This window comes from Hordeum vulgare, chromosome 3H, assembly GCF_904849725.1.
Source record: "Hordeum vulgare subsp. vulgare chromosome 3H, MorexV3_pseudomolecules_assembly, whole genome shotgun sequence".
In the NCBI taxonomy this organism is placed as follows: domain Eukaryota; kingdom Viridiplantae; phylum Streptophyta; class Magnoliopsida; order Poales; family Poaceae; genus Hordeum; species Hordeum vulgare.
This window is the reverse complement of record NC_058520.1, coordinates 564,402,906-564,428,552: the sequence shown is the minus strand read 5'-3', so window position 1 is coordinate 564,428,552 and position 25,647 is coordinate 564,402,906. Positions and strand designations below refer to the sequence as shown.

At 45.3% G+C, this 25,647-nt stretch overlaps 3 protein-coding genes across 3 annotated transcripts; 2 read left to right on the top strand and 1 right to left on the bottom strand.

Annotated features, from left to right (window-relative positions):
* The first annotated feature begins 8,441 nt into the window (after nucleotides 1–8,441).
* On the top strand, nucleotides 8,442–11,944 carry LOC123445126 (probable magnesium transporter NIPA4). The gene is made up of 9 exons (XM_045122064.1): nucleotides 8,442–8,649; nucleotides 9,320–9,376; nucleotides 9,466–9,556; nucleotides 9,656–9,816; nucleotides 9,902–10,029; nucleotides 10,129–10,266; nucleotides 10,489–10,581; nucleotides 11,322–11,427; nucleotides 11,507–11,944. The coding sequence occupies exons 1-9, from the start codon at nucleotides 8,457–8,459 to the stop codon at nucleotides 11,632–11,634; spliced, it is 1,095 nt and encodes a 364-aa protein (XP_044977999.1). The 5' UTR covers nucleotides 8,442–8,456; the 3' UTR covers nucleotides 11,635–11,944.
* A 99-nt stretch (nucleotides 11,945–12,043) lies between these two features.
* On the top strand, nucleotides 12,044–12,971 carry LOC123445127 (protein DMP7-like). The gene has a single exon (XM_045122065.1). It carries the CDS (start codon nucleotides 12,200–12,202, stop codon nucleotides 12,863–12,865), a length of 666 nt encoding a protein of 221 aa, XP_044978000.1. The 5' UTR covers nucleotides 12,044–12,199; the 3' UTR covers nucleotides 12,866–12,971.
* Nucleotides 12,972–12,998: 27 nt separating this feature from the next.
* On the bottom strand, nucleotides 12,999–14,133 carry LOC123445128 (NAD(P)H-quinone oxidoreductase subunit N, chloroplastic). The gene is made up of 4 exons (XM_045122067.1): nucleotides 13,687–14,133; nucleotides 13,467–13,583; nucleotides 13,306–13,391; nucleotides 12,999–13,225 (listed from the first exon to the last, which is right to left on the bottom strand). Exons 1-4 carry the CDS (start codon nucleotides 14,038–14,040, stop codon nucleotides 13,156–13,158), a joined length of 627 nt encoding a protein of 208 aa, XP_044978002.1. The 5' UTR covers nucleotides 14,041–14,133; the 3' UTR covers nucleotides 12,999–13,155.
* Nucleotides 14,134–25,647: the final 11,514 nt, after the last annotated feature.

Sequence of the window (25,647 nt, the reverse complement as noted above, 5' to 3'; positions counted from 1 at the left end):
TTGGAGGGCAGGTTCGACAATACCTGGCAGGTTCTTCAGGGATCTCACTGGAGCTATGATCCTATGATGGTTCCTTCTCTTTGGGTGTCCACCGCCCGCGACGATACCCGTCGGACGCTACGGTTCTAGCTGTATTAGTGATGCTATATGTATGATAATATTCGAGGAGTATTAGTGATAATATTCGACGATGTACGGACACAAGAGATGATGTAGTTTTCCTTATAATTGAATGCATGCTAATTTGAATACTACTTTATTTTACGATTTGGTTTTGCTTATTGAATGCTCAAATTGGAAAAGTACTCCTACTTTGAATGCTAAAATTGGAGAGCACTATGCAGAAATCTAGGAGCCCCCTCCATCATCCGCACCGTCGTCCCCATCACCGACCCCCCCCTCCGACCTCGAGTCAGGGTCTATATTGTTTTATGCTATTTTTAGCTTAAATAGGGTATTTAATTAGGTCCTACCTAATACTAATGATCATGTTGCTGTAAATGTTGTATGACAATGTTGTAAAGGGTAGTAATTGGTCTCTTCTGCTGCTTTTCAGAGATGGAGTTCTTCACGATTATACTTGAGAAATCCTCCAGCAGGCTGGTGCTGCCGAACAATTTTGTGAAGATGCTGGACGGCCATCGGCCACAGAACATGAAGTTGAGGCAGGCCGGCAACGGGCTTCGCAAGCTGTGGGATGTGGAGGTGGTGTTCGACACCGATGGAAGCATGTACCTAGATCGTGGCTGGAAGCAGTTCGTCCGTGCCTACGACCTGCGGATCGGGTACTTCCTTGTCTTCAGGTACGACGGCAACGCCACGTTCGCCGTGAAGGTGTTCAACACGACTATATGTCGGAGGTGCTACCCGGACGACGATGATGCCAGTACGCTCTGTCTCTTCTTCCTCTCCATTAGGCTATGTCTCACACCCATTTTAAAAAAAAATGCATTTGGCAAGGCAATGGGAGCAGGAGCAGCGAGTACTGTGACAGGTGCTATGTCTACGGCAGCAGCGACTCTGACAGCAAAAGTAACAACGACTCTGGCTACAGCAAAAGTAGCAGCGACGATGGCCTCGCGATGGATGTCCCACAACTGGGTGACAGGGCCATGCCAATTGTGGTAGAGGAGTACATCCCACAGCCTGGCCTGGGGCTTCGCCGCTCTAAGCGCATCAGGATGATGAAGGAGAAGGTGAAGAAGCAGGAGTGAAGATCTTAAGAACCTGATGGAGCTTTAATCTTTATAGTATAAACCTTTTAAGTACGATAGTGTTGAACTGCTACTGCACTTTTAAGTATGATGGTGGTGTGCCTGATGAAATTTTGTGCATGCTCATGGATGAAAGATAAAATTATTTCTTTTTGTGCTTGCTCATGGATGCTCCTTGGTTGGTGTATATAACAACCTAAATTAACCCCTAAACCAGCCCCTTTAAAGAAAACCTCAGCTTCAGCCAGGTGCTGACGCGTGGATGCCTTTTGGTCCCGGTTGGTCTCACCAACCGGGACCAAAGGGCCTCCTGTCTGGGCTCGCCGCACCGGCCACGTGGAGGCCCATCTGCCCCGGTTGGTGTTTGAACCGGGACTAAAGGCCGAGGACATTAGTAACGACCTTTTAGTCCCGGTTCCGAAACCGGGACAGAAGGCCCTTACGAACCGGAACCAAAGGCCCTTTTTCTACTAGTGTCTCTTCAAGGGCGCCCTTCTGGGTATTCTTGAAGATTCCATTATGGACTCGCATTTTGTAGTTTGACAATGGCAAGGACATGTGGGCTGCGCTCGAGGCCATGTTTGGGGCCTCATATGATGGCATCAAGTTGTACTTCATGGATCTATTCTATGACTACAAGATGACTGATGAGCGCTCTGTTATTCAGGAGGCTCATGAGATACAATCACTTGCTAAGGGAGTTGAGTACTTCAAGTGTGTGTTCCCGAAAAATTTTGTTGTCAGAGGCATCATTGCCAAGCTTCCACCCTCGTGGAGCAATTTTTCATCTTCTCTGAAACACAAGAGACGGGTGTTTTCCGTTTCGGATCTCATTGGCTCTCTTGATGACGAAGAGAAGGCGAGATCAAAAGACACACATGCTCGAGTTGTTGAGGGGGCTTCTAGTGCCCACATGGTACAAAAGAAGAACTTCCAGGACAACAAGCCCAAAACAACAAGAACAAAACTCAGGGAAAAGGAAAGTTTGATGCAAAGAACAAGCCGTCACACTCTACCAACTTCAAGAAGAATTCTCATAAGAAGGGGAATTGACTATGCCATGTCTTTGGTGATCTTAATCACTGGGCTCCGAGATGTCCCGACTGCTATGAGGAATGCAAACTTGAGAAGAGCGGCAAGTCCACTAATGTTTTCATCGGGGATACTGAGATCAAAGAATCTGGATATGGTATTTTTTCTACCATCCTTTTAGTTTGTCATTCTCCTGATTGGTTGATTGACACTTGTGCCAATGTACATGTTTGTGCTGATGCTTCCATGTTTTCTTCTTATCAGATCGCGAGGACTTCTCCTGTGCTAATGGGGAACATATCACATGCTATTGTGCGTGGTGTTAGTACGGTTAATCTGAAGCTTACTTTGGGGAAGAGCGTGAGCGTGAAGAATGTTCATCATGTGCCCTCCATCAATAAGAATCTCGTCAATGGTTCCCATTTATGTCGATATAGTTTTATTTTGGTTTTCGAGTTCAATAAAGTTGTAATCTTTAATTATGGACAATTTGGTGGAAAAGGCTATGAGTGCAGAGGCTTGTTCCGCGTGTCTTTGTCAGATATTTGCACTAAATTTATTAATCATGTTTGCCACGATAATGAGTCTAATATTTGGCATTCGCCACTTTGTCATATTAACTTTGATTGCATGTCGTGGTTCGCCAATATGAGTTTAATTCTGAAATTCATTACTGTCAAGGGCTCCAAGTGCGAAGTGTGTGTGCAAGCTAAGCAAACCTCACAAGTACCATAAGACTGCAGAGGCAAGAGACCTGGTGCCATTAGAGCTTATACATGCTAATTTTTGTGAGATGAATGGCATGTTGACAAAAGGTGTAAAGAAATACTTCATGACGTTGATTGATGACTCCACTATATATTGTTATGTTTATCTTCTTAAATTAAAAGATGATGCTTTACACTTCTTCAAAAACTATAAAGCTAAAGGAGAGAACCAACTTGATCGGAAAATTAAGCAGCTTAGGTTTTATCATGGTGGAGATTATTTTTTCAATGAATTAGATTTGTTTTGTGAGGAACATGGTATAATCCATGAGGGGACGCCTCCCTACACACCTCAGTCAAATGGGGTGGCTGAAAGAAAGAACCAAACTCTAACTGATTTGGTTAATGTCATGTTAGACACATTGGGTCTCTCCAAGGCAAGGTGAGGGGAGGCGCTAATGACTGCATGCCATGTCCTAAATCGAGTTCCCACAAAGCATAAGACTATTACTCCATTTGAGGAATGGGAAAGGTAAAGGTTGAAACTCTCTTATCTACATACTTGGGGTTATTTGGCGAAAGTCAATATACTAATTCCCAAGAAGCGCAAGCTCGAACCAAATATCGTGGATTGTGTTCTTCTGGGCTATGCTTTTCTTAGCATTGGCTATAGATTATTTATAATAAAATCTAAGGTATCCGACATGCATGTTGGTTAAATTATGGAGTTGAATGATGCGACTTTCTTTGATGACATATTTTCTACGAAGGATATGCCTAGCTCATCAAATCAGGAGATACCTACTCTATATAGTCAGCAATTGGTTGTAATTCATCAACCCACTATCGTGATGGAACACATTGAGAATCCCGTGGAGGATGACAATGAGACTCCTATAAGGAGTAAGACACGGTGGATTGCAAAGTCCTTTGGTGGTGATTTCATTGTGTACCTCGTGGATGACACACCGATGACTATTTAGAAGCATATGCATCTTTTGATGCTGACTATTGGAAGGAAGTTATTCATAGCGAGATGTATTCCATCTTAGCTAACGAAACCTGGGAAGTCATTGATCATCCTCATGGGTGAAAATCTGTTGGATGTAAGTGGTGTTCTAGAAAAAGATTAGACCTGATGGTACAAATGAAAAGTACAAGGCACAGCTTGTGACCAAGGGTTACACCAGAAAGAAGGTGAAGACTTCTTTGATACTTACTCACCTGTGACTAGACTGGCCACTATTCGGGTGCTACTATCACATGTTGCCTCACACGGTCTTCTCGTTCATCAAATGGACATTAAGACGGCTCTACTCAATGGACAGTTGGATGAGGAAATTTACATGGATCAACCCGATGATTTTGTAGTACCTGACCAGGAAGGAAAGGTGTGCAAGTTATTGAAGTATTCATATGGACTTAAATAAGCTGCTAGGCAGTGGCATGAGAAGTTCGAAAGAACATTAAATACTACAGGCTTTGCTGTAAACAAAGCTGACAATGTACGTACTATCGCCATGGTGGGGGCGAAGGAGTTTTTCTCTGTCTGGATGTCGACGACATACTAATATTTGGAACCAACACTACCAGGGAAAAGCCTAGCAGTAGCGCAGGTGCCTGCGCTACTGCTTACCAACATGCAATAGAATTAGCGAGCTTTTAGAACCTGCGCTACTGCTATTAGTTTCAAATAACAAAAAAATCTCAATCTCGTGAATGTTGTCAATGGTGTCAATGGTTCGATCCAGCAACGACAGGGGTTGTTGGAGGTGCGAACGGGCAGCGGTAAACCAGATCCGACGATGATTGTTGGAGAGGGACCGGATCCAGGGCAGAGCAAGACGTTGGTGTAAGGATCCTCTTCGCGGCCAAGGCAGATAGTTCCTGGTTGGCCATGTTGATGACCTACACAGGCATGGGCATATGAGGTGATTAAAATGGGGGGAAGAGGGAGAGGGAAAAAGAGAAACAAGGTAGAGAGTGGAACGAGATGGAGCGCACATCGGGTCTGGTCGCCGGCGGTGAGGTGCTCCATCGTGGTGGCATGAAGGCGAGGGGGAAGACAGGTGAGCTCCTGGACGCCAGTGACGCACAGAAGCGGCCTCGTTCGGCGCCATGGAGTAGGACGTGGGAGAGCCTATGGAGAGAGGGGGAGAATGATGGAGAAATGAGGGATTCGGCCGAGGATATGGGGACTTCACCTACCTTGTACTTAGTAGTAGTGAGGGGTATAAACCTGCACTACTACTATCAACTTAGTAGTAGCACATGTTTATACCCCTCGCTACTACTATGGCATGTCCCGGGGGAGCACGATAGAGACCACTTAGTAGTAGCGAGGAGTATAAACCCACGCTACTACTATCAACTTAGTAGTAGCGAGGGGTATAAACCCGCGCTACTAGTAAGCGTCTACCTATAAGATTTTCCCTAGTAGTGCAAACTTGATTAAATCAAGGAGGTTAAGGATTTCTTATCTTGTTGTTTTGAGATGAAGGATCTAGGAGTAGCTGATGTTATCCTGAACATCAAGCTGCCGAGAGATGAGAATGGTGGGGTTACACCGAATCAGTCCCACTATGTGGAAAAGGTCTTGAGTCATTTTGGGTATAGAAACTACAATCCTTCTTCAACTCCATATGAGGCTAGTGTGTTGTTTCCAAAGAATCGACGAATTGCTAGAGATCAACTGGGGTATTCTCAAATTATTGGCTTGCTTATGTATTTGGCGAGTGCCGCGAGGACTAACATCTCGTTTGTTGTAAGCAAACTAATCTGGTTTGTATCAAATCAAGGAGATGATAATTGGCATGCGCTTGAGAGAGTTATGCGCTATTTGAACGACACTTCGAGCTATGGATTCACTACACCGGGTAACCGAGGGTACCGGAGGGTTATAGTGACTCAAACTAGATATCTAATGCTGGTGAGATTAAGGCCACAAGTGGTTATGTTTTTACGCTTGGTGGTGGTGTTGTTTCCTAGAAGTCTTGCAAACACATCATTTTAGCGAGGTCAACTATGAAAGCAGAACTCACAACATTAGACACAACCACTGTTGAAGCAAAGCAGCTTCATCAGCTCTTGATGGACTTACATGTGGTTGAAAAACCAATTCTCGCTATCCTCATGAACTCTGATAATGAAATTTTGATCATCGAGATAAACAATTCTTATGACAATATGAAGTCATCACGTCATGTGAAGAGGAGATTGAAATTTGTCAGAAAACTAAAGAGCTCTGGATTTATTACGTTGGATTATATCCAAACGTCTAAAAACTTAACATATCCCTTCAAAAGGGTTTATCGTGTAATGTGATAGATAATGCATCGATGGATATGGTTTTGAGACCCACTGTATGAGTTGTCGATAGTGGTAACCCACTCTATATGACCGGAGATCCCATGGAGTAGAAGTGGGAGACAAGTTGTTGGGTAGCTAGAAGGAGAGTATTCCTACATTTGTTATCCCACTTTGTGAAAATGCAATACTCTCATAATCTGCATGGCAGGTTGATACTTATCTTAATGTGTTCTAAGTGGCTTATTTGTGTAAGCAAAGATGTTGTCCTATAGAGCATCACCTGGGGAACACACATATACTATGTTGTGATCTAGTGTAGCATAAAATTCTAAGTGGAAGTTCAACTTAACAGTCTCCACTAAACATCGGTATACAAACAATGTTTTGAAACTAAATGATGAGATGTGACAATGATACTTTGTGAGAGATTGTTGGAATTTTCTAGTAGGCTTTTGGCCCAAAGTCCAACAAAATTCTGAAATACTAATGGTCCTTTCATGTGTGGCGTGAGTGAGACTAATGTTTTGTTCCATACCGCTAGTTGGGAAGGAGTTGCACCACCTTATAAGGTGAGCTCTTCTAGCATTTGTATGAGCATGAGAAGATGAGACCTATACGCGCGCTCCCCCCTCGCTCGCCATGCCTCGTCACAATGCGACGCGACACGCCAGGTTTTGGGAATGAGCCGAGCCGAGGACAATGCTATCCATGTTGTCTATATTTGCTCCCGGGAAAATTAACGAGCCATTAATCAATAATTAACAGAAGCATTGATTACTCAGCGGTTTTGATTTTTTGGATTGTGGGGCTGTTACCGACTTGACACAGGTTTACTCCACGACCTACCTGATCCGCACTATATAAACAACCAGACGTCTACCCTAGCCGCCGTCACAACATATGGTTTCACACCGTTCTAGAACATTGCGTTGCCACACAAGTCTTCTCCATCCCTCATTCCGCGCGTGCACCACGAGAAGGGGCATCAGGCCTCCGGAATCCCGCCCCTCGTGATCCTCTACGGGAGAGGCGCGATTATGTTTATAGGGAGTGCACTTGCGCTATCGCTGGCATCAACTACTTCCCGAATGACGACTTCCTCCCCGATCTCGGGAACCTCTTCATCAACGACATGGGAGACAACACCAACACGTGCAGTTCTCTTCCCGCTGCACCTTATGTAATCTTGTCTTCTCCGTTTGAGACCGTGTTAAAACTTCTGTTTCTAGTATGGCCTTAGATTCAATCTATTCATCTACTATAATAGTCCGCGTGATTAGTTTAATCACTATTACCATCGTCATGATTTATCTACTTTTTATTCAAATTAAAACACATAGTAATTTACTCATATATTCAACAAAATGTACATGAAGAAATCATAGATACATGTTCTCCACTTAATGGAAAATATAGATAAGTTTTGTACCGATTAAATATTATGTTTGTTTGACATGGCAAGTTCATAAAATATGTTGTAGCATATTATAAGTTGCCGTGGTAAACATGTTATGTTTGTTTTGACATGGCAGAAACACACACACCCACACCCACAAAAAGGTTGGCATGGCAACAAACTGTGACACGAACATGGCTCGGTATCGAACAAGAGAAGGAGAGTAATAAAATCAAATTTCCCACGCCTAATTCCTCCATATGAACTTCATTATACTATAAGCTCAAAACACACACACACACACACACACTTCATTATGGTACAAATCATCGTTCCCTGTCTTAACAAGATTACCAAACATGCCGCAAGTATTATTGGCAAGCAAATCTTGGTAAGCCGATGCGGCTTGCCTCGATGCTAAGCAACAGTGGCGAGCCAACCAACCAGGCACTGGCTAGTCCACACCACACCCAAACATATCCGCGCGGCGTGGACTCGCGCAACCTTTCCCTTCACCCGTTTCCTCCTCGCCGGCGCCGCCGTCGCCGTCGCCGTTGTCTGCGTCCGATCCACCCTCTTCTCCCCTCCCACAGCCAGAAACACCACGAATGCGGAGCGCCTGCGCGAGGCGGTCGTGACCTGGCCGGAGCGTTCAGCCGACCCCCCCGCGCGCCACGCCTCCCACCGCTCGCCGCATCGGGATCTCGCACGCGCCGCCACCGCCACCGCGCGATCCAGCGGCGGAGCGCACGGCCGGGGGGAGGGGGATTCCCGGGAATTCCGGCGCCCGCGGGAGGCATGGCGGCGGAGACGTCCACTTCGGCGGCCGCCGGCTCGGGGGGCGGGAGCTGGGTGGAGTCGTACACGGGGATGTCCACGGACAACATCAAGGGGCTGGTGCTCGCGCTCTCCTCCAGCGTCTTCATCGGCACCAGCTTCATCGTCAAGAAGAAGGGGCTCAGGAAGGCCGGCGCATCCGGCGTCCGCGCAGGTGACGTAATTGCGCTGCTTACCATCGAGACACCATTGCCCTGTCTGTCGATCTCCTAGCTGTATTCTATTTGTTTGCCCTGCTTGGTGCTCTGATCTGAGCTGAAAGACGCCGGTGTCTGATTATTACGCTTAGATCCCATTCCAGCTGAAATCCATGTTGGAACAGGATATATGTAATGAACTTAGGGATAGGGTGACCGCGTCAGAGTTTAGGTTGTGATATTGACAACGATTTAGATACTGGGAGTTTAGGGAGTTCACATATGCTGGAGTTTGTAGCCAACGGTGCCGTAATAATATTGACTATTGCTTTTATTCTGCGTTGTTCGTTACGCGTTACGCGGGTGCACCGTAGTCTGGTTCTCATCTCATTGTTCAGCCTATTGAGTGCATTAATTTTAGACGTACTAGTTCATTTTCGTGGAGAATGACCTCACTAGTTAATTCTTCCAAATACGGTAAAAGTTATTATTCTGCCATTTTCATTTTTTAGAGCTGTTCGTAGCTTGAAGTATGCGCAGAGCAACTACCAAAATTGGCCAGCGCAATGGTTTCGAAGATTTTAGTTCTTAAGCTATTTAGTTCTGTTCACCTGGATATTCTTCTTATAAGCCGAAAACAGTTTGTTCTCGCTGACAGGTTATGCACAAATTTGCTGTTTATGGCAGGGGTTGGCGGGTACTCTTATTTGTATGAACCATTATGGTGGGCAGGAATGATTACAAGTAAGTTCACCTCTCTGGTACAACTGGATCTTCATGTTCTGCTTCTACTTAACAATGTGATCTTGACAGTATTCTGTGCTGTTTCCCAGTGATTGTTGGAGAAGTTGCTAATTTTGCAGCATATGCGTTTGCTCCTGCTATACTCGTCACTCCACTTGGTGCACTTAGCATCATCATTAGGTAAAAACCAGAAGTGTGGTCTTTAATGGTAAATCTTGAGATGTTCAGCTGCTGACAGTTATGGAAGACTGTGTTCATTCTAACGTATTTCTCTCACAGCGCCGTTCTTGCAGACATTATGTTAAAGGAGAAGCTACACATCTTTGGTATACTTGGATGTGTTCTTTGTGTCGTGGGTTCAACAACTATTGTGCTTCATGCCCCTCAGGAGCGCGAAATTGAGTCTGTTGCAGAAGTGTGGGATCTTGCTACAGAACCAGGTACTTTCCTTTCTTTCCCTGATTAGCAACCATGCTTTGCATATTTGTCTGATCAAGTACTAATGTTTTTGTATTTGTCTTGCAGCATTTCTACTTTATGCAACGATCGTGCTTGTTGGAACTTTTGTGCTCATATTCCGTTATATCCCACAGTATGGTCAGACACATATCATGGTTTATATTGGTGTTTGTTCACTTGTAGGATCTCTATCGGTATGTGTTCCATGTGCGAATAATTATCTCAATGTTTATTCACGTGATACTGTTGATTGATTATGCTGGAATTTTGTTATTTTTTTATTTACTTGACAGGTCATGAGCGTGAAAGCTCTTGGTATAGCCTTGAAGCTGACCTTTTCTGGGATAAACCAGCTAATCTACCCGCAGACATGGTTGTTCGCAGTTATTGTTGTTGCATGTATTTTAACACAGATGAACTATCTGAACAAGGTAACAATAATTTCTTTGCCGATGGTTCTTCCATTGCTTAGTGATCGTACTTCAATATCTGCTAAGCAATTTTTGTACCGCAAATTATCAAATCTTTAATCTGCCATAATGGGCACTGGCATGCTATTGTTTGATATTATTATCCGAGCACATGATTCTGCTTGTTACAAACTTATCCTTGGTGTTTTGTACATCATTCAACCTACCATGTTTCTTTTGCAGGCTCTTGACACATTCAATACGGCAGTTGTTTCACCAATATACTATACTATGTTTACATCACTAACAATATTGGCTAGCATCATAATGTTCAAGGTAACATGTTTGGGCTTGCATATTATTTTTATGGTGCTCTAGATGCTGCTTCTTAGTCTACTTGTGTAATTGCAAGTATAACATTAGATCAAGTAGTGCTTGCTTATACTAAGTATGCAGTGAACTGCTTTTAGAGCACCATATTTAATCGCCGCTTGCTGAAGTGCCCTTTTGGCAGTTATCTTGTCTCACCAAAGTTGGACACAGTGATTGAATGGACTCTGAGTAAAGGGCAACTGGGCAACAATGTTACCCAAACATGTCATTGCCAACAAATTTTCTGTAGGACAGAAAATTAGGCATTATCATTTTATTATCTGAAACTGAACTCATCAAACCAAGGGCGCACCTATCATGATCTATGCCAGATTATTGTTTTTAAGTCTAGGACAATCCAATTATCGCTTCTTGTCATCTGGAAATGACAGTTTAACTTTGTAATTGTCTTTTCAGTTGATTTGGCTGTTGTACATGGGGCTACACAACATTTGTAAAGCTTATTTAATCAATAATTCATCTTCTATTTTCAAGTCATTTAGTCAGCACTCCATAATCTAATTTCTAGTGCCTTGGTCAATATTATGCCATCTTGAGTTTGGCCGTCTAGTCTGTAAATTATCTAACACATGTTTGTAGTCAACAAATTGTTCTGTTCAACTTGATAAACCACCTGGTTTTGTCTCATAGAGTTAGTGACAATGCTCACATATCTTATACACTATTAATATACTTGCTTGCAGGACTGGGATCGTCAAAACCCGACACAAATTGTGACAGAGATGTGTGGTTTTGTCACCATCCTTTCCGGGACATTTCTTCTTCACAAGACTAAAGATATGGTTGATGGTATGGTTTCACTCCCCCCTTGTTCTGGTTTGCACATAGTAATATTATGTTGGTACGTTCTAACTTTCCATCATCATAGGCCTCCCACCGACTCTGCCTATCAGGATTCCGAAACATGGTGATGAAAACGGCTACGCGTCTGAAGGAATTCCTCTTAGATCCGCTGCTGAAGGCCTCCCTCTGAGGTCACCAAGGGCAGCAGAATAATTTTGACCAACTTGAAATGCTCAGTTATCCTTGTGGCCATGGTTGGCATTCTTTCATTCTATCCAGCCTGTAGATTGTACTTTAGGGCTCTAAACAGGAAAAGGCTCGTTCCCCCTTGTAGTTTTGGAGGAACCGGTAGAGTATTGGGGATATATATGTCTTATACATCAAGAGTTTTTCATGTTTCTTTTGAGGAACCGGTATGGTATAGTATTGGTGATACATCTTATACCGGCTATCATCTGTAACTGTTGTATTATTTGAAAATAGAGAAAGAATCTGAAGAACTCAAGTACCATTGCTTCTTTCACCCCCGTTGAGTCTGCACATTATATTTTCTCATAGGCGGTAATGTTCTTTGCTTGTGCGTGATGGCAATGCCCCGTTTGCCTCGCTGCACTTGCGAAAGCAATCCTTTCTTCCATCTTCAAAGCCATCAACACCGAAAGTCAGGCAGATTCTTTTCAGTGCTTGCTCATTTCAGCCCTCTCTTTTAACTAACCCTGTAACCTTCTCGTCTCATCAAACCCAACAATCTCACACCCGCCTTGCAGAAGCAGTATCAATGGCTGAGCAAGAAGGAGAAGAATACAAGGTGCTGATTGACCAGACCAGCAAAGACGCCGGTGAACCGCACCAAGACGCCGACGATGACGACGCCGATGACACCTCGAGCTTCATCCTGGTTATGAACCTCGTCCTCAGCGGCACGGCCCGGCTCAACGTGCTCCTCCCCACGGCCACCATCCTGACCTTCGCCATCTTCGCCCCGCTGGTCACCGACGACGGCAAGTGCGCGCGCGTCAACCGCGTGCTCACCGGCGCGTTCGTGCTGCTCTGCGCCGCCTCCTGCGTCTTCTTCACGCTCACCGACAGCTTCCGCTCCGCCACGGGCCGCCTCCGCTACGGCGTCGCCACCCCGACGGGCATCGCGACGTTCTGCGCCGGGGGAAGCCGGAGGAAGGCGCCCAGGGAGCCGGAGAAGTACAGGCTGCGGTGGTCGGACCTGTTCCACACCGCGCTCTCCCTGGTGGCCTTCGTGACCTTCGCCGCCTCCCACCACGACATCGTCCGGTGCTACTACCCCGGCGCGCCCAGGAAGGTGGTGAACACCGTGCCCCTCGTCGTCGGCTTCGTCGTCAGCCTCCTGTTCGTCATGTTCCCTTCCAGGAGGAGGGGGATCGGCTACCCGTTCCTTCTCAGGACCGACCTCGTGTACCTACGGCGCTGAACATTTTGGCGACCTATGCAGTGGACCTGAACCCTGAAGTTGAGGCCTCTCCGGCCCTGTATCGGAACTCATGTGAGCTTGCATATATGATTTGATTTGTTGGATATGTGTATGTTTGAAAGGTGTTACAAGATTGATGATTGTCTTGTGGAATTAACTGAGCCCAGATGTCAAATGTATACGTATGTACATCATTGTCCTCCTTTAGTAGTACACAAAAAAGAAGAAGCTGAAAATGGAGTGTAAGGCGAGAGATGAGACGAGGCAGCTGCCGGCCGGACGGTGGCTCCTCATTCCTCGGCGTCCGGGTCAGGCTCGAGGCCCGATATTTGCTTCAGCGGTTTCCAGATGAATTTTCTCCTGCATCAATCAAACCGGCTCGGAAGTTATTCACGGGTTCTGGTGCATTTGGGTGAGAATACAGGTGGAGATTTGCGTACCAGTTGCCGCATTCCGCGATCACCCTGACTTTGGGGCGGAGGTCGGGGAGCATGGCCAGGAACTGCAGCTCGGCCTTGGACAGAACCTGCAAACGGAACGAACACGGGAAAACGATGAGAAAATTAAGTGTGAGAGCGGCCAGTGAGAGTCTGAAAGAGACCTTGGCCTCGTAGACCCAGACGATGAGCCCTTTGGCGTCCGGGTGCAGCAGGCTGAGCCTGTAGTCCACCTCCGGCGGGAAGTACCACCTCGCCACCGGCTGCCTCCCGAGGCTAGGCTGCAGCAGGAAGGAAGCATGGCACCCCCAGGTCAGTCAAGCAGAGCAGAGGGCGTTAATGGCGGCGAGAAAGGAAATGCAGCGATCGGTTGTGCTGACGGACCGGGCAGACGGGGTGGATCTTGGTGAGGGTGGACTCGGGGTCGCCGAGGCCGCGCGCGGAGAGGTCGAGGAAGTAGTAGCCCTGGTAGCGGAGGCGGTTGAGGTAGCGGCCCTCGTAGCCGCCCTCGTGCGGCGGGTAGATGGCCAGCGCCTTGTGCTTCTCCACGTCGTCCAGCCACCGCCCCAGGTCCGGCTTCACCAGGTCCCCGCCCACGAAGTCCATCAGCCCGCCGCCAGCGCGCACCGACACCGTCGACGGCCGTCCCGCGCCGCGCCGCCCGGTGAGGGACGTCGGCGCGTGCAGCGGCGGGGAGACGCTGCGCGCCGCCACCGCGGCTGCCGCTCCCGACCACATGCTTAGTTCCGCTGCCGCTGCTGCCTGCGTGTCAGTGTGTGCCTGTGTCTGTGTGTGTGGGTTGAGTTGCCGCGGCAGCCTGTGGCGGGAAGGTAACCGCGAGGGGATAAGTCTTGGCGCTGCTCGTTGCTTAGAGCATCTCCAACGGCGGCGCAAAAAATCCGCATCCAATAAATTTTTTAGCGCCTCACTGTAGCAGTTTTAAAGCGCGGGGACCGGAGCATCTCCAACAGACGCGCGCTAGTGCGGCGTCCAATCCAGTCCGATCCAGCGGTCCCATCTGCAGCCGCTCAAAGTTTGCTGCGCGCGATAGCGTTTTTAAGCGCGCCCAGAAGTTTTTAGCGCGCGCAGCGTTTTGCAGCTTCTGCTGGAGCAGTCCGGCGCCCAAAAAACGAATCTTTTAGCGCGCGGATCAGTTTTTGGGCGCCTGTTGGAGATGCTCTTAGGCGATCCGTTTGGGGAGATAATTAGAAAGTTGACGGCGAGGTCCAACATGGTACTGAAAGTTGAAAAGTGCTTCAATACGGTCCCGTACATGAAAATACGTAGTCAATACGGTCCTGATACTTGAAACGACGGTCTTGGCTCTACACGTCGCATACGACGCTGCTGGACAGCAGGCTAACTCTTTCTCTCTCCGCTATGCGGGACCCACCTGCCAGGTACCAATAGAAAGCAGAGCTAGCTATTACCACTGTGTCTTTGATGGTCCGGCCACCCTTGACACGGGCGATGGATCGATCATCCCTCTCATGATCTCTATCTAGCCTACCAACTTATATCTGATAGATCCCGTGGATCGACAAGGCTAGATGTGTTCGGTAGAGTAGTAGATTAATTACCTTGTTGTGACCTCGATGAGTTCCCTCCAGAGGCCGTCGTGAGGTGGTGACGACGGTGGGGAAGGAGAGAGAGGAGGCAGCGGCGGTGATGGACTTCCCGTCGCTTCAGTGCATCCCTCTAGATCGGATTAGGGTTAGGGAGTGGGGAACCAGTGGCGGCGGTGAACCTCGTCACTTGTGCCATGGTCCCCACCTCCTCTTTATAGCACTGCGCGACAGGGGCCCACCAGCCTTACTTGGGCTGGACGCCCCCGATCAGGACGTGAGTCAAGGTCCAATGGGCCGTTGGGCCCATTGGGGAAAGAGATCAACCTAACATTCTCCCCCTTGATCTCATCATATACTTTTAACTTTACCCATTTCGTAACAGATCAATACATAGGGCATGTTTCATCGTCACGGCTCAATCGCCGATGGAATCAGACAGCCACAATGTACCTCTCTATTTTGAGACAGATTCTTTAACCTTGGGCCTGTATTGTCCGGAAATTTTAGACTATACCATAAAACCCACGTCGACTGTGTGTTCTCCGAACACACTGGACGGTAAGCCTTTGATAAGCAGATCTGCAAACACTTGTTTGTCGCTTTTATGCTTCATGCATTTTTCCATGATTCCGAACTTTCTCCTTCACAACACGTAACTCTTTGTCAGTGTGTTTGGCATCAACACTTGACTTGTTGTGACAGGAGCGAAAGAACTTAAAATGGTAATCGTCGTTGTCAACCATTATCCATTCCGGGTACAGGTAGCCTTAACCATGTTGCCCGTCCCTCAGCCTCATATCAAGCTATAATATATCATTGCATCACATTGATGACAATGGTTTCACTCATTTGGAGATTTTCCACACAAAATTCCGAGTATGAAAGTTAGCGACAATGGTGGATTTCGCTATACATTTCACAAGTCCTCCTTTGTACTCACAATGTTTTGAGAGCACTTATTTCTTTCAGCATGAGGCCGATATCTTTGAATCCATTCCATTGATTTATCTATGGACTGGACATTGCCAAAACAACCCGGATATATACGTGAACTGTGTCAGGGTAATATCTTGAGCTTCCAACAACTGAAGCATATGGTACCATATCCGTTTACAATCTTTTCTTATTAACTTTTGGAACACCATAGTTTCCACTTTCATTACCCTTGACTATAAGAACAGGTGTAGGTTTTCTCGTATGCATACTTTAGAGATCTTTGTTAGCATGTCCATGCGACATTCCTAATACTCCCTTTTATTCTTTTGAACTTTGAGGACAAGAACTTCTTTTCTCCTCCTGCAGTAGATTGACATCACCACTAGCAAGTAGGACATCATCCACATGCATAGGAATTGGGAAACGAATTTCCCATTCTATAACTTTGCATGAATGCAATTGTCCTCTCATTTTCTTTGCACAAAATCTTTCGATTTAAGTCATGTTTAACGCATTTACATATTTCCTTTGGAGTCACATTTGCCTTGTAGACCCTTCGTAAAGTCTATGTTAGTAAAATTCAAATGATGGAATTTCACTAACATAGACTTTATGGTAGTCACAAGTATCTGATTTTCACATTCCTAGAGACCATCAAAATCTCAGGTACTGGCACTTATTTCATATGGGGTTGTCGTTGCTCTGTCATTGCCAAGAGGCAAATTCATTCTATAGTCACCCATTTCCAAAAGGCAATAGGTTTTACAGGAACCTGTATCACAAGATCCCTTGTAGAGCTAACAACAGGTGTTGTATAGGTCATACAACATGCTCCCCCAGATTACTCCATCTTCACTGAAGAAATGGCGTATCTTTAAACTTTCTTATTTATGGCACTTTAAGCATCACCGTTGTATTCCTTAGTCTGCTTTCGGAACTATAAAAGATCCGAAAATACAACTGTTTCTTTTCTTTAGGGGTATCATAATGATGGTATTCTAATGACTGTCGTACTCCCCTTGACAAACACATTCTTTATTAATGGATCACTTTAGATGCATAATGTGCATCACATCATCTAAATTACAGAGGAGTCATGAAATACACTACAATGTATTTCATGTCTCTATCTCCCCCTCGAAATGTGGCAAGAACTTTTCTGCCACAATTTCGAAACCCATTCATAGTTCTTGTGATATGAGGAAACTTCGATTATCTAGCTCATTTATCTTATCTCTTCATGTAAAATGAAGTTATAAGTTAACTAGTATGGGAGTACTTTTTCCTCATTTCATTTCAGAAACTCAACAGAGTTCTTTATCATTGTCTCTTTGCAAGTCACACTTGCATATCATTCTTGTCTTTAGGTTCGTCTGTTACTTTTATCCTTTCTGGATTTAGTGATTGCATAATGACCGTTACACATAAGGTATACGGTCGATACTAGGAAAGCTTCATAGCTACTCCATAGTTTTCTTCCATAGTGGGACACATTAACCGCACATGAGTCACCATAACTTTCTCTTGTCATACAGGATAAGACCTTTGCCATAATTTCTCCCGCCATACATAGATTGTTGACATAATACAATGTCAACTTTACCCGGTTACGCAGGCATTCTTCCCAGACTTTTCGCGCCATGCGGGTAATTCCCTTTAAGGGACATCATAAATGCCATAATTGGCTCTTTTGACTGCATCAAATTCAGAAATAAATCTGAATTATCTTTGACACACATGTTTGATCCGACGTTGGTCAAATTAAACATGCATGTTGCTTGTTTCATTTCAATCATGTTGACTAAAAAAAGGGAGACTCCATCGAGAGTACATGAAAGACATTCGTCAACCAAGACTCTCAATGATCCACCTCTTTTCTTTTCTTGAATTAATATCCAAGAGTTCTTTTCTTTTGAAGCCATTCTTTAGAGAGAATTTATTCCCTCAAGTTATGACCTTTCTTTTCCATCTTTTGGGCCACTAGTACCCAAACATTCGCTTTCATGAGTGAAAGCTTGAATAACTTTTAGTCTGAGAAAACTTAGCCAATAAACAACGGTAATGAGCATAAAAATAACCCTACGTTGGTCTCATTAAATTCATGCACATTAAACCTTTTAAAACTTTCTGGAATATTCTAAAACACCGTTGTGGCAGAATTAGAATAAAACATCATTCTTCTGCATTAATTCCATATCACCGTTGGACAGAAATGGGAATAATGCATATAACTCCTAAACAATGTGATGATAGTATTTCTATTGAACAACTTTGCTAAGAAATAATAATCATCATCATTAACCATATGCATTTCTTTATCTGTGCTCCGAAAATTGATCACTTTGATACAAAATTTATCAAAGATTTAAGTTTTAAACATAAGATGACTCATACAATTATAGTATTGTTATCATCAACGTTGGTCAGAAAATAACAATACCATATTTAACTTTAAAACAACATCATTCTATTGACATAGCGGAAAATGTTTGAATCTTATTTCACCCACAAGGGAAAAACTTTGCTAATATCAGTTCTTCCAATTAAATTTTCCCGTTGGTTCCAATTTAATTGGAGGACTAAACCTTTTTACTTTGCAGCGGAAAAACGTGAATATGAAAATTCATGCACCTTTACAGAAAAATATTCTGTTAAAATAAAAATTCATGAACTTTATTTTTCTTTTATAAAATCCATGAACTTTTCTCTTTATGAAAATATTTCTTTTACTTTCAGAACCTTTTATTTTTCTTTGCAGAAAAAACATGTTACTATAACAGAAAAATATTCTGTCATAATTAAAAATTCATGAACTTTATAATCCTTTTTATAAAATTCATGAACTTTTCTTTTTCTGAAAATCTTTTTTTTTCAGAATCTTTTTTTTTTCTTTTCAGGAAAATCATCTTTGCTTTTACAGAAACTTTGAACATTTTTCTTTTACTTTTTCTAATCATGTTTTCGTAGGAAAAAATTCCTAGAAAGAACCTTTGAATCTGCCTTAATAGACAGAAACTGAAAAACCCCTTTAAAATAAATAAATGGCCGGCCAAGCCGGCCTGTGGCCTCAGCCCGCCACCAGCGCCTTGACGCCTCCCCTCGCCAGCGCGGCGCAGCTCCCACTGGCTTGGGCCGGCCCCTGATGCCTCGCCACTACTTGGCCCAACGGCCTGCCCTAGCCTAGGGTTTGGCAGCGGTGCGATGGGGGGCCGTCGGATTAAATCCGACGGTGGCGCTTTCTTTTCGCATGAACAAAATGGGGCCAAACCTCCGGTGAGGGGAAAACCCTACCCCACTTCCCCCCCCTCCAGCGCCGTTAACTCTCTCTGTGGCAGCCAGAGGCTCCCGCAGGGCAGAGCCACGCGCTCTTGTCTCCTCTCGAGCGTTTCCTCGACCGAGCGACTGCTCTCACGCTCGCGGCAGCGGCCAGCCACCGCACCATGCGCCGCTTTCGGCCCTTCCTCGCGTGGTGGCAGCCAAGCCCCGCCGAAGAGGTCCTCTTCTCCCTTTTTCCCTTGCCAGATCTGAGCCGAGGGGGTTCTCAGCACCCTCTTCCTCGCCAGATCCGAGCCGGGGAAGATCCCTGGGGTTGGCCGGCGGCCGTGGTGGCCGTAGGTTCCCACGTCGTGCGCCGGCTTGGGGCTCCTTTCCCGTGGCGGTCAAGCCCCTCCTAGCGCGGCGTCCGAGCCCCTCCTAGGTGGCTTCCATGCCCCGCCGGCGCACCTCACGCGCACAAGGCCAGGGCCTTCGGTGGCCACGGCGTCCGGGCCTCTCTCCGGTGCTTGTAGCGCGAGGGAGGGGCCTTGTTTCCGTGGTTGCCGAGGCCTCTGGCGGTTGCCTTCGCCCATTCCTTTTTCTTTTCATGTAGAGATATGGCACAGCGGCATGATACGGTGGCTCCATCTCCGTTCCTTTGCCGGGGCGTGCGAGCACTTTCAAGGTGAACGCGCCACCGTCAAGGGCGCGGTGGTGGTGCCCTTTGCCCCGATTGGGGTGTAGACCTTTTCTTTGCATTTCCCCCCTTTTTTTTGCTCTTTCGGATCCAATCCGATCTTTTTTTCTTTTTCTTTTGGATCTAATCAGATCCTTTCTTTGTTTTCCTTTTGGATCTTTTCAGATCCATACTTTGCCTTTGAGAAGGTAGGTTCTTCTTCCCCGCACCTCGGCATGCCGATGCGTGTGGGGATCGAGAGGAACAGGCGCGGCCTCGGCGGCGCTTCTTTGCCGGATGGAAATCCGGTGACTTTCTTTTGCTTTTCAGCTTGATCTTTGCCCTCTTCTAGGGTTCATATCGGGGAGGGGAAAATTTATCGCTTTCGTTATCTTCTTGCAACCGGAACAACATCTAAAGCCTCATGGCTCATGATACCATTGATAGATCCCGTGGATCGACAAGGCTAGATGTGTTCGGTAGAGTAGTAGATTAATTACCTTGTTGTGACCTCGATGAGTTCCCTCCAGAGGCCGTCGTGAGGTGGTGACGACGGTGGGGAAGGAGAGAGAGGAGGCAGCGGCGGTGATGGACTTCCCGTCGCTTCAGTGCATCCCTCTAGATCGGATTAGGGTTAGGGAGTGGGGAACCAGTGGCGGCGGCGAACCTCGTCAATTGTGCCATGGTCCCCACCTCCTCTTTATAGCACTGCGCGACAGGGGCCCATCAGCCTTACTTGGGCTGGACGCCCCCGATCAGGGCGTGAGTCAAGGTCCAATGGGCCGTTGGGCCCATTGGGGAAAGAGATCAACCTAACAATATCTAGTCTATTTGCCTACCCACTGTGCCCTTATATAGATTTTTTTACAATCACAAGTCTAACTATAGCACAACTACACATAACACATATCTGAATACAAGAGGGTAATGAGATTGTAGGACGAACCTTGCGTGGGATGGAGGGGCGGCGGATTTGTGCGGTGGCACGGCTGCGCAGTGCCTCGTAGCGGAACTGGTCGAGGACGTCGTCAGCTTGGTAGGCGGCGGTCTTGAGGTCCGTTATCCACCGCTGAACAGCGGGGTTGCTGCGGCTCTTGGTGTCGGCGTCCAGCAGGATGCACTGGACGGCGGCGAGGTGGCGCTCCAGCTTTCGGCGAGCCTTGTCGAGCCCCCAAGCGCGCAGCGTGTCGCCGACCTTGGCTGCCAAACTGCCCAGCAGAGGTGCCAGCAGGTGAACCATGTCGCCGTCGGTTCTCCTTCTCCGGGCAGGGCTGTGCCTGTGATCTAATGACTGACCCTCCCGATGTGGGCAGCCTAGCTAGGTATGTACTACGTCCAGCGTTCACTCATAATTTAACCATGTCGTCCCCGCCCGCGCTGTCTCTGGGCGCGGCCGGCCGGCTCCGGGTCGGGGCGGACCGCGAGTGGCTGTGGGACTGCCGCGGCGGCGACCTCGGACGGGGAGGATGGGGAAGGACTACGCCTAAATGGGATGCTGCTTAGTTAAATCAGGGTTGTTGACTTTTATTTTGCATACGTGTGGTAATCATTCTTTTTACCATTTGATAAATAGGATAACGTATTTGCACTGATGTTGGTTCCCCTGTTACAGTACTGATAGTGGGAATATGAAATATAGTGGGTGTTTTGAGTTTCCAACAAATCAGGAATGACTCATATATGAATATTATGCAATAAAATGGGTCCTTGTGGTGGTTAGTTCCTAATAAATCCACCTGTGTTCCTTATGCCAGATTGGGGCGTGCAAGCGACAGTGAGCTGGCTACTCTCACATTGCTTTGGTGATGAAAGTGTGTAGCACACACATATATGAATATTCATAAAAAGAATTTATAGCTGAAAACAATTTGAAAATCCGAAAAAATAAGAACTGCAAATATTTTTTGAATGCGTGAAAAAAAATTGGAAATGGAAACATTTTTAAAATATCTATTTTTTTGTATACCGTGAACAAATTTTGAAACTTCAAACTATTTAAAAAAATATTTGCTTAAAATGTCTGAACTAATTATGAAAGCCCTCACAAATGTTGAATACTTTACAAATTATTTCAAAAGTAATAAAATAAAAAAGAACCAAAAAAAAACGAAAATGAAAAGAAAATAGGATTCAAAACTTGTGCAAAAACAAAACCAAGTCTGTGTGTGCTACAGCGAAAAAATGCGTTCAGGCCCGTCCAGCCATAAAACAAAAAAGCAGGCCCATTCAGCCCATGTTGACGTTTTGTAAAAAAAATCACGTGCTGACATGTCAGAGAGGAAATACGTGATACGTATGCGACGTGTAGTGCCAGGACCGTCGTTTCAAGTATTAGAACCGTATGGACTACGTATTTTCATGTGCCGGGACCGTATTGAAGCACTTCTCAACTTCCAGGACCATGTTGGACCTCGCCGCCAACTTCCACGACTACCGGTGCAATTATCTCTCCGTTTGGGTTGGCCGCGAGGTGTCGTTGGGTTTCACGTTGGTCGTAAAAGAGTTATCGCTCCATTTTTTTTCCTTTCTCTTAAGCACATTACAATTACAATAGAAATCCGCTTACATATACAAGTATAAAATCATCTCTATAAATACATGCATGCAACATCTTATCTTATAAGCATCTTCAAGAGACTGAACCGACACATCATTTTGAGATTGACGAAGTCATCATAGACGCCTTCGTAGTTGATGAAAACGTCTTTTTCCACTGAACGCACGTTGCCGTAAGGCTTAAAATAAATCTAAAAAATTCGAGCATCATTGTCAAGTCTGAAACTTAAACTCTAGTGAACATGAATTATCACTCTGCTTCTAACCATTCAACTACAAATTGATTCGTTTTCTCGTTCCAAATTTTATCAATTGATAAAACTGATAACATAGTCCATAAGTTTAATACTCATTAGGCAGGGCTAAACTTGTAAACGTTTTTTTCTGAACGAAATAGGTTTTTTAGGGGAGAAATGTCTTGGGTGATGACAAGTGGCGTAATGTATCTTTTTCATGGATCCCAAGGGTGAGAGGTTGTTTCTACGTATGTGTTTTCCCCTAAAATTTGAATTACAAATCAAAACATTTTTCAAATGAGCGTCCAAACTAGATCAATATCTTCAAAATTAGCCCATATTGATAAGACATGACAAGAATTTTACCGAACACGAATTGTACTTCCAACAGTGACAACGTGTACTCCTCGGACCCAGGGTAATATATTTGCATTTTCACCGAGTTGTTTACTCCCATATGGTACAACAGTACTTCTCACAAAGTGTAATCTATACTCTTCAATGCAACTTGTAGTTCCCACTCGAATGCAATGCAATATGTACGTGGTGTGACCTACACTCTCCACTTGCATTTCTCGCATACCGAACCTTCTGCTTCTCGGTACAATTTGTACTTCTCAACTTCCACGGACTCCAATGTGTAATTCAGGCATAGTACAACACACTTCTCGACTTCCCTTGTGCTACAACATGTACTTCCCATCGTGTGTAACTTGTATTTCAGATGTGAAATTTACTCCCGGCATGCAGAAACTGTACTCTAAATGTGTCATGTACTTCTCGCATGGCGTAACCTATACTCCCACTGCAATTTGTACTTCCTATGTGGTTAATTTGTACTTCCCGCAGAGTGCAACTTCCGCTCCTCGTACAACTTGTATTTCTCAACTTCCATGTGGTGGGCGATTGTGGCAGGACGTGAAGCTTGCGGACCGAGCTAGTGAAACGAGTTGGCTCGGGACACAACATCTCTGTTTGGGAAGATAGATGGATTCCAGGAGTGTCTTTCTTGTGTCCTTCAGTCATGCGAGGAGGGACTATACTCGCATTAGTAAGCGGGCTGATTGATGACGAGAATTGGACTTGGCGAAGGGAACTGATCCGGAATGTATTCAACCCTCCAGAAGTTGGTGCTATTCTCAACGTACCACTCCGACAAGGGGGAGGGTACGAGTTTATTGCTTGGGCCCATGAAGTGAATGGAAATTGAAAGTGCTAGTTATTGACTAGAGGGGGGGGGGGGTGAGTGAATAGGCGATTTTTATGAAAAGCTTCGAAACAGTAGATGTCTTTGAAGTGAGTGGAAACGATTCACAATCAGATAGGATAACAGTCAAGGATCCAAACATGGCATGCAATGAGATGAATACATTCATACAAGTATGGCATAGTCATCATGCAAACAGTAGTGTATCAAAGATAAACTAGAGTAGTATGAAGATAAATGCAGATCCGATGAATCTCTTCACTAAAGAACACACAAGCAATGGCTTTGTAGTACTAAGTAATAAGTAAAGGAGTGGAAAGAGAGAACCAGTTTCTTGAAGAGGACTCATGATTTGTTGGACCAATTCGAGTTGTTGTGACTACTGTACGTCTGGTTAGGGAGACTGAGATTTAACTCAGAAGACCTCGTCTTCACCTTGTTCCCCTTGAGCTAAGGTCACTTAGACCTCGCCCAATCACTCAGGTAAGTCTTCAGGGTAGACATATGAAATCCGTACAAATTCGGTCACCGGAAAATCCACAATGACTCTTGGATTCTCTAGACCATGGCACCTAACCATTTGGAAGATCACAATCTTCAGGTGTAGCAAGTCTTCGGTTGTTAGAACAGAATGACTTCGGTGATGCTCAAACACTCTAGTCTAGGTGTTTGGGTTTATCCTCGCAGGATAGTGTTGGAAATATGCCCTAGAGGTAAGAATAAAATAATAATTATTATATTTCCTATTTCAAGATAATCTTTTATTATCCATGCTATAATTGTATTGAATGGAAACACAAATTCATGTGTGGATATATAGACAAAACAATGTTCCTAGTGAGCCTCTAGTTGACTAGCCTATTGGTCAAGGATGGTTAAGGTTTCCTAGCCATAGACAAGTGTTGTCACTTGATGAAGGGATCACATCATTAGGAGAATAATATGATGGACAAGACCCAAACTATAAACGTACCATATGATCGTGTCATTTTGTTGCTATTGTTTTCTGCATGTGAAATATACATTCCTATGACCATGAGACCATGTAACTCACTGACACCGGAGGAATGCCTTGTGTGTATCATACATCGCAACGTCACTGGGTGACTACAAAGGTACTCTACATGCATCTCTGAAGGTGTCCGTTGAGTTAGCTTGGATCAAGACTGGGATTTGTCACTTTGTGTGACGGAGAGGTATCTCGGGGCCCACTCGGTAATACAACATCACAAACAAGCCTTGCAAGCAATGTGACTAAAGAGTTAGCCACGGGATCTTGTATTACGGAACGAGTAAAGAGACTTGCCGGTAACGATATTGAAATAGGTATGGCGATACCGACGATCAAATCTCGGGCAAGTAGCATACCGAAGGACAAAGGGAATGATATACGAGATTGTGTGAATCCTTGACATAGAGGTTCAATCGATAAGATCTTTCTAGAATATGTAGGATCCAATATGGACGTGGAGGTCCCGCTATTGGATATTGGTCGGAGAGTGTCTCGATTATGTCTACATAGTTCTCGAACCCGCATGGTCTGCACACTTAAGGTTCGGTGACGTTTTCGGTATAGTTGAATTATTGATGTTGGTAACCGAATGTTGTTCGGAGTCCCGGATGAGATCCTAGACGTCACGAGTTTCTCCAGAATGATCCGTAAACGATTGATATATAGGATTGTTGCATTTGGCTTCCGGAAAGATTTCGGGTATTACCGGTAAAGTACCGGGAGTGGCGAATGGGTTCCGGTGTTTTACCGGGAGGGGACACCCACCCAAGAGAGGACCTAATAGGCCCATGGGTGGCGCACCAGCCCTTTGTGGGCTGGTGAGGCCAGCCCAATAAGCCTATTTGGTCCAAGGAAAAAATAAAGAGGAAAAGATAAAATGGAAGGAAAGAGGTGGACAA